This window comes from Syngnathus acus, chromosome 4, assembly GCF_901709675.1.
Source record: "Syngnathus acus chromosome 4, fSynAcu1.2, whole genome shotgun sequence".
Taxonomy (NCBI): domain Eukaryota; kingdom Metazoa; phylum Chordata; class Actinopteri; order Syngnathiformes; family Syngnathidae; genus Syngnathus; species Syngnathus acus.
In genome coordinates, this window is record NC_051090.1 from 10104470 (window position 1) to 10113584 (window position 9115).

Here is a 9115-nt window from a genome sequence, read left to right on the forward strand (position 1 = left end):
CGTGAACTGGAAATGACAATAATAACACAGTGAAAGCCAAATTGAGCAAATTGGCTATTTCAGAAGTCTGTGTCAAACAGTAGCCCTTTGCCTTAATCAGTACCCAGGAAGTAGCTCTCGGTTTAAGAAATGTTGGTGACCGCTGGCGTAATGTTAGCATAGCAGGTGTTTTTCGGGAGAGAGAGACTGGAACAGAGTAATGACATTTCCATTTATTTCACTTGAGCCAATCTGAAGGCTCCTTTGAATTTATTATGCAAGTCTTGCAACAGACACATGAAAGCCTGGTGGTTTTTATATATTCAAATGACATTCGGATAGCTTGCGCAAATATTAGTTAGCATTCTGGGCTAATCTCAACATAGCATTATTTGGCAGATCATGCACTGACAAACAAAACAGCTTCATTTTTATCATTACAGAGAAAATTTCAATGAAATAGATAAATAGTAGATTTGATGCAAAATAGTCAGAGTAGCGAGAAGGTCGGAAGCTGCTGTGTGTGAGTGCAAAAAGCCAAAGTGGATGCACAAACACGCTCATTTCCTGTCATTATGTCATCAGGGCCATGATTAGCTGCAGATTAGTTTCAGAGTGGGAGGATGAACAAAACAACATATAATGGTCACTTCATTGGAAGCGAAGTCCAGGCCTGTAACGAAGTCCGTCTTTTGGTCTGAGTACACGCTGGTGTTGGTGGCGGTCAAGGTGGGGCAGTGGTCGTTGAAGTCGCTCATCTGAATGGACAGCGTTTCTGTGGCAGACTTGGGGTTGTCTGAGGAGCACAAGCCTTTTATCATCTTCCACCTCCAGGCTTTTTCCTGGTCAGAACCACATTGTCCTTCCTACGTATCGCCCCCCTCCTACCCGGTGAACACCACAAAAATGCAGTGTGAAAAGGAGTAACTCATCATAGACAAGTTGAACCAGTTGTCCGGGTTTAACGAGCTTAAAGAACCAGACATGTTTGAATCTCGCCGCCTTTTCTTTTTATTTTGATGTGGAAAAACATCTTCAAATCAATCCAAAAAAAATTGCTGTTAAAACAAAGTCAATCCAAAACCCTCTCCTGACACATGAAAAACATTCAATGATCCCACCCTGGTGCAATGCACATCCAAAAGTAGCTCTAGAATCCATACATATAAACACACACAGCACATCCATAACCAAGATTGGTCGCCAGTAGGCAAACTGACACGGAATCTCCATGAAGTGTCTGGTAGGGTCTCCACAGGCTACTGAGGTTGGTCGAGAAAGAGCATAAAGTATACAACGGGTAGGAGCCGTATAGCTTCGCTACAAGGCAAGGCTGCGGCAGAACATCCACCACCAATAAAACCTGCACGGTAACAAAATACTTGAAGAACCGCCTTGAGAGAAATTGCTTTTCAGAGTCATTTGCCCTGTGTTACAGTTCAGTGAGCTTTTCTTCCTGCACCACCACTTTGCGGTATGTCGGGACTCTGCTCACGCCAGTGCTGGATGATGTCATGGTGATGCCCTGAGTTCCAGCGATGTTGCTCATGCCAAGGTCTGGCAATTGGACGCCGCCTTTTCTGGTGGAAGTTTGGCTGGTCCTTACCACTCTCCCCACAGGAACCTTGCCCTCTATTACGGTTTGGGAGCTTGAGATGGTCCCGGCGTTGATTAGGTTGTCAGGGGCTTGAACTTGACCCTTGGGTAGATGCGTAGATGTTCCCTGAAATGTCATACTTGGTAAGGTTCCTGCTTGCATGCCAGTTACCAGCGTCATGCCAGGCCCCTGGAATTGTTTCCCGGACAAAACCTTCTTTCCTTGGACTACCATGCCGTGTGTCGGTGACCCTGGGTTACCACTAACCAACACCAGGCCAGGGCCCTGGGCTTGTCCGCCAGAAATAACAGTCTTTCCTTGGACTATCATGCCTTGTGTAGATGATCCAGGGGTACCTGTAACCAACATCATGCCAGGGGCTTGGGCTTGCCCGCCAGAAATAACAGTCTTTCCTTTGACTATCATGCCTTGTGTAGATGATCCAGGGGTACCTGTAACCAACATCATGCCAGGGGCTTGGGCTTGCCCGCCAGACACCACAGTTTGTCCTTGCACCAGCATGCCTTGAGGAGCAGCCAACATCACGCCCTGGAGGTTGTTAGTTGGTGCCTCAGCCAGCAGCATGGTGTTTTGGACTTGTGGCTGCACGACATACTGCATAGGCTGCACCATAGGGGCCGCGGCGGTATAGTAGACTGGCTGCTGCTGTTGTAGCAGGAACATCTGACCTGGGTTTTCCATCCTTTCGATCACTGTGGTCCTGCCTTGGTTTTGTGTAGTTGTGTTTTCCTTCACCACCTGAGTCACGGTCTTGTCTACCCTGGGGACAACCGGTGGCAGCTTGGGGAGTTCCAGCTTTGGTTCAACCTTTGGGGGTGGTGGAGTGACATCTGGTTGGATCTTCTTGCCACCGCACACCTCCGCCAGGGTCTTGAACTTGAAGTTGAGGTCATCGAGGAACTGCAAGTCGTTGTCGTTCTCCAGGAGGCTGCAGCAGCCCACCGAGCCGGCCAAGGACCCTTGGCCCTCGTTGTCATACACCAAGAGCGCGTCTTTCACTGCCAGGTCCTCTCCTCCGCTGCTCATCTTCTGTTAAGGGAGGACAAAGACATGTTTTGATCATTCTGTATCAAAAACATTAGGAGCAGTGGTGGGAAGTTACACAGGACAAATGCGTTGTAGAAGTACTATACTATTTTTGTAACGTTAAATCAGTACTTCAATGTTTACCAGAGTCTCTTCTACAGAAGTACAATACAGTTTGAGTACCATTTTGATTGGAACATATAAAGGGGAAAGTTCACCACACCTGAGCGTAGTACTGTGAAAGGATGTGTTGTGGGAAACCGAGATCATCATAAGCTGCCCCTGACTCTCTTTGGAACTCTGAGTAGAGCCTTCCGCGATTTCTCATTCCGATAGTGGTATCTCTCTTCATACTGGAGAAGTCGTCCTGAAAGCCATGAATGTTCCTCTCATCCACGTAAAATCCCGTATCCTGTTTTGGGATGTCCACGGCATCCACTGGCATCGGCATGTTTATGAGCGGCACTTCCTGTGACAGTTCAAACTGCGTCAGAACATTTCTTCCATAAGTAAAGATCATAACATTTTCCTGTACACACCGTGTTCTCTCCTTGGCCCTCGGTGCGGTAATTCATGAGGTGGGATTTGGTGTCAAAAGGCAGCTCGGTAAAGTTGCCTGGTAGGCCTGCAGCTCCACCGCAATGGCAGAAGAGCAGCAGTAAAGGGATGACTGTGGGAATAAAACATTATTTTACTCATCCAAACTATAAAACTGGTCTGTTTGGCAAGTTGGTTGAGCCCTCAACCTAACCAAGACTATTTGTACTTACGGAGTAGCAGCAGCAGGCCCAGTAGCAGCAGTCCAATGCCTGCGGGTCCTAACTCCGACTTCTTGTTGGGCTGACCCATTGCACCTCGTTGTCCACAATTCTCTCCATCCTCACATGTGCATACTTGGACCGTCACCTTCTGCGGTTCCGGGCACGCCACCCCTTGTGCGTCCTTCACCAATAATTCCACCTCATGGAGACCAGGCCATGTGGACTGTTGTGCTCTCACGATGGCTGCGGTATCTGGCCACACAAATCCAAACATGAGCTTTAGCCTGAAAATTAAAATTGGTTAAATCCAAAAGAGACCAGATGTTATGTCCTCACCGTTGAGATGCTCCACCTGCCATTTTCCCTTAGTGCCCTCCGGAATGATTTCAAAGGTGAAAGGAGCTCCGTTGGGAAAGTCATCTTCATCGACAGCATTGATGATAACTGCATCGTCAGGAATGCAGAGAGTCTCGAGGGTAGTGGTCAGGGTGGGACAGTGATCATTAAAGTCCTCCACCTGAATGGCCACCGTCCCAGTTGCGGTGCCTGATGGTACGTCTGTTTATGGGGGACAGACCAGCAAGAGTCAATGTGTTTTTCTGCTAAGGATACTCCATTAACACTACATGAAGACACAAACGATTGTGGTTGCGTACCATCAGAAATACAGAGTATTTTGGCGTAGTAGGTGCCGTTCACTAACAAAGTGGACTCTCTGTCGGGCATCTTGTTCAGTCTGATATCAGCGGTCTCGGGGTCAATAGTGAGCCAGTTGTCAGGATCCAAACCTTTAACATACCTGAAACACATTGTACATGCTCAGTCGGCTTCAGGTCTGTGTGGATTTTTTCCTCCGTTTCATTATGGTTCATTGTTGTGCAGTAATTGGTTTTGGATTATTACAGTTTACAGACAAGTCAGAATTTCGTCGCACATTGAGTCACAACGTGCACCGGTGTAGCCGCTCACCTGACGTTCTCAGCTGGTTTCCCCGTGTCGCCATCTAGCGCGGCATACCGAGTGATGATGCTGTTCATGTCGAAGGTGGAACTGCCTCCCTCCGACATGGTGATTACTTTGACTTTGGGGTCAAATTGTGGACCCTCACGCTGGTTCTTGACATTGATTTTGATGGGGTAGGATTTGAATGTGTTGCCGTTCCACATGACTCCTCCAGTTGTACTTGTCATGCCACTGCTGAAACTTTCTATCCAGCTGGTACCTCCTCCACCTCCTCCACCGCCTCCTCCTCCACCGCCTCCTCCTCCACCGCCTCCTCCGCCGCCTCCTCCGCCGCCTCCTCCTCCACCGCCTCCTCCACCACCTCCTCCTCCACCAAAACCAATATTAGCTGTGGATGTAGCGGATGGATCAAAAGGTGGAACCATGTTCAGCACGGCAATTCCCAGGTCCATGTTCTTCACGTCTTCATAATCCACAGCCTGTGACAGGACAAACGTGCTTTCATGTAACTTTCCTATCCTCCCTGTCTCAAAACCTGACTTGATATTTTGTACCTTGTCGAGCATGAGGACGCCCTCGTTGGTCTCTGAGTCGGTGATCATGCTGAAGTACCCGGCCTCATTGCCCTTAACAATCTTGAAGATGCTTTTCCAGTTGTCCGTCCCATGTAGGTCCAGGTCTTGAGCTTTGATCCGCATCACCTCCACGCCTTGTGTGTTCTCCTCGATGCTGCCCTCGTACTGTTGGGAGAGCACAACTTCTATATGACGGCTGTGACTGTGAACTAACCTCAGTGAAACCAAGGCATTGCAACTGCACCCAGCATACCACGCTTTTTTCCAGGGTGGGTTGGTTGTCATTGACGTCGAGTAGTTTAACAGCGACGGTGGCGGTGGCGCTGTTCCCGCCTGGCGCGCCGTTCAAGTCCTGACCCCTCACTGTAAGCGTGTACTGCTCTGTTTTCTGAAAGTTCAAATGGCGGTGGCACAAAAACACAAGGGCTAAAGGTCAAAGTGAAGGTTTAAGACCGAGTTAGGGTTACAAAGTAAGGTTTAAAGGCAGTTAGGGTTTCAAATGAGGGTAGGGTATGAAACGCTGTACCTCTCTGTCTAAGTTAGTGCGTTTGACGTAGATGGTGCCATCGTTCTCCATGTAGAACATGTCGTCATTCGGCTCCTGAGACATGATGCTGTAGGCGATCTGAGAGTTGGGATTTCCTGGTTCGTCAGCGTCAGTCGCGTTGATTTTCATGACGTACGTCCCTGCAACAAGAAGGGACGACCAGTCAGACACACGCGGCGGCGGAGTGCAACCCCGCCCAGGCGACTCGTCCGCTCACCTACACCACTACGCTCGTTGACCGAGCTGGCTGGGATAACGCCGAAGACGGGAGAATTGTCGTTCTGGTCCCCCACCCTGAAGCGGATGTTGATGTTTCTCTCCGCCTGCCTGCCGTCCATGTAGGTCGCCACGCCTGACAGCTGCAAGCAACCAGTCAGTTCACACTTAGGGCTGTACGGCTTTGGTATCAAACCATGGCCGTCTATGTCAATGCCAACCTTGTGTTTGAAGTTAGACTTTTCAAACAAGGTTAGAGTTTCGATTACGTATTTCAAGCCTGATTTGTTAGTGTTTGTTAATAGATGGCTCCTCGCCATCCTGTCAAATGAGGTCACTGCTTGGCTTTTGTCAACTCACGTTGTACGTGCTGTATTCCTCCCTGTCGAGCATCTTGGTGACCTTAATGTAGCCCGTTCTGGGGTCCACCACGAAAAGGTGGAAGGGGTATTGGTTGGCACCCACGCCCTCCAGGGAGTACGCCAGGTTCCCCTTGCCGTCATCGAAGTCCGAGTGGATCTGAAACGTATGGTGCCCGGTTCATACGCGTTTCCCTCTGTGCACAATTGGACCAAACGGATGCGCCAACGCAAATGGCTGACAATGCCTGCTACTGCTCCGTACTCACTTTAGCCACGTAGAGTTCTTGAGAGTAGTCCGTGTTTTCTACCAGAACCTTTGGCGGTGGGACCCAGTGCCTTTTTTGTCTGGATAGGACTTCACCCTCCACCAGGGCAAATGTCTGGAGCTGGCAAAAGAATTTACATTGCAACATTTATTTATAGCAGTTTTGTATAGAACACTTAATAACTCTCTTCCCACTGTTGTGTGCGTCTGAAGCACTGACTGACTGTCCGCAGGCGCTAATCGGCGGCTGAATGCGGACAAACCTGTCAGGCCTGCAACTGAAAGTTGCGGTGAAGCGGGCTTTAGGTGCACACCCTGCTCTTGTCAGCAAAGTTAAATTCATAGTAATAATCCAACAACCATGTAGCACAGTAATAAATCAAGTCGACAATATTACTTGCATTAATCCCAAGGCCTCATAGCCTAAGGCACAGGTGTCAAACTCAAGGCCCGGGGGCCAGATACGGCCCGCCACATCATTTTATGTGGCCCGCGAAGACAAATTGTGCATCAAATCCATCTGTCATTACTAGAATTGCAAATTGTCTTCACTTTTAATAATATATATATTTTTAAATATTTTACCAGTTTTTACTCGTTTGATTTGAAAACGAGTTATTTGTCAGTTTGTTTTGTAGCTTTTACTGTATATAATATGAGGTGCTCATACATTTATTTGGGTTGACAGTCATAATGGCCCTCCGAAAGAAGCTATGACTACAATGCGGCTGTGAAAAAAATGAGTTTGACTCCCCTGGCCTAAGGCCTGACATGCTAACATCCCAAAACAACTTAGCATATTCATGCCAAAAAATCCTAATGCTTTGACACCCCAAGAGACACCCAAAGTGTAACAATCTATCCATAACGCTGTATCCCTGACACTCTAGCATCCCAACATCGTAACACCCAGCCATCCTAAACCCAATGCTAACGCTAACCTTAACGCTAACATCAACCCTAATCCTAAAGTCTCACCCTAACCCCAAAGTCCACAAAAAATATGTGGCTTCTCATACTACCAGACGCACGTGAACCTAGCGAGGAGCGGCCGACACACCCTAGCTCCCCGCCTAACTGTCAAAACTGCGTGTCTGCCTGCCACGCCCGCAGACTAAACTCCATGCTAGTGCATACGTGCAGGTGAGCAGCGCTGACACAAACTCACACGAGTGGGCGTGGCAGTGCATCTTTTGGCTGCCAAAATCATCAAGTTGACACATGCAGTCCGTAAAGAATGTACAGAATTGGCATCAAGAAACTTTCCTTGAAGGGGAACTGCTGTTCGTACGTCGTCACCCACGTAGCAACAGGGGGGAAGTTAGCGTCAGCCAGCAAGCTCAAAGATAGAATTGTTGCCCTAACCCTGAACTAGGCCAAGAAATCGTGAATGCCGTTAACCTTACCACTAAACTATTTCAAGAGGCCCGGATGCTAACCTCCAACTTTCCACAGGGTCATACCCTCAATTCTTCTGACCCCAACACTACCCATTACCCAACTTTACCCTAAACATTAGAGGCCCAACAGTGCCGTTGTCCCACGTCCAACATTGTGCACTTGAGAACGAGCTTGACTTTGCAACGGGATGTACTTATCGAAACGACCTACACAAATATGTTTCCTCAGGTCAAGCTTTTAATGAGCGCAGTCAAACACTCCTACTTTGGATTTAGGAGGCAAGTACAGACAACTTTGGAAAATGCTATGTTGAGCAGATGCTGACTTTTTTGTGGTAAGCTGAAGGTGGAATTTTGGCAAAATTGAATGAATTACGATGATAATGATACGATGTATCATTTACTATACTGTTACAATAGCTATGATTTTTATTTAGACAATACATCTACTTACTTTACTGAGTAAATTCAACCCCATAAAAATTCTGTGTACATTGTAACCTCTGAGACGTGATAATTGTTGTTTGAATTTTCACCTTTGGTGTCCATGACAACCGCCGTCTAGTAGGAGCCAACACATTAAAGTGTCAAATAAACACACCCAAACTAACACTCAACTAACCTTGCCCATTTACTTTTAACAAAAGGTATGAACAAGTAACACATGCCCTGGAGGTCCAAATTTCACATTCCAAAATTCCCCACCTTTTTGCTGCGACGGTGAACAACTGTAAAAATGTCAATCTGTATCAAAGTTAATACTTACGGCCAACAGCAGCAACAAATACATCCTAATCATGTCTGCTGTCCATGAAACGAAGCCCGCGTTGCTTCCTGATAATGTGAGACTACCTGGCCGGGAGGAGGCTTATTTATCAAGGGGCGGAGTACTTTATTCTCGCCGCGCACACACCCATGCACACGCGCACACACACACCTAGCAGGCAGTGACAGGTTAGTGTGTGAAGAAGCTGCTGGAAATATTTGGCAGAACATGTTAGTCCAGGCTGTGCAGGCCTGAAAAACACAATGATCAACGCCATGGTTCCTTTTTACGAGATTACAATTTGCTCTGTGATTACGATGCAACGCGTACTTGAGCCTGTTGGGGACAGAAAATGTGTCGCCTGTACGTTCGAGTTGACAATCATACATTTTGAAAATGTGTTTTGTGACTTTGATATTCCAGCATGCTGGTTGACTTCATTGTACCAACACGACACAATATTTGGAACCCTCCATTTCTCACAATATTTTCCACAAGTTCCCCTTTCGCTTCCATGTACAGCTTTTCTCGCTACTAAATGGAGCAGAACTTGACCAAACATGCATGCAGTGATGTGAGAATTTGTCATCTGCTGATAGAATTAAAAAAGAAAAAAAGAAGAAGGGAGCAAGTTAAC

At 47.4% G+C, this 9115-nt stretch overlaps 1 protein-coding gene across 1 annotated transcript; it reads right to left on the minus strand.

Annotated features, from left to right (window-relative positions):
- Positions 1–966: 966 nt before the first annotated feature.
- On the minus strand, positions 967–8591 carry LOC119122227 (desmoglein-2-like). Its single transcript, XM_037250506.1, has 15 exons — positions 8479–8591; positions 6314–6433; positions 6046–6204; positions 5687–5828; positions 5449–5609; positions 5176–5310; positions 4902–5087; positions 4354–4826; positions 4041–4183; positions 3721–3942; positions 3394–3636; positions 3163–3293; positions 2847–3092; positions 2063–2626; positions 967–1960 (listed from the first exon to the last, which is right to left on the minus strand). Exons 1-15 carry the CDS (start codon positions 8509–8511, stop codon positions 1412–1414), a joined length of 3507 nt encoding a protein of 1168 aa, XP_037106401.1. The 5' UTR covers positions 8512–8591; the 3' UTR covers positions 967–1411.
- Positions 8592–9115: the final 524 nt, after the last annotated feature.

Excerpts from the sequence above, each read along its gene's own strand:
- LOC119122227 (XM_037250506.1), bottom strand. The coding sequence starts at position 8,511 with ATGATTAGGATGTATTTGTTGCTGCTGTTGGCC. Across the intron at positions 5,610-5,686 it reads CAACGAGCGTAGTGGTGTAG|GGACGTACGTCATGAAAATC; the intron begins GTGAGCGGACGA and ends TTCTTGTTGCAG. Across the intron at positions 1,961-2,062 it reads AAACTGTGGTGTCTGGCGGG|CAAGCCCCTGGCATGATGTT; the intron begins CAAGCCCAAGCC and ends GGCGGGCAAGCC.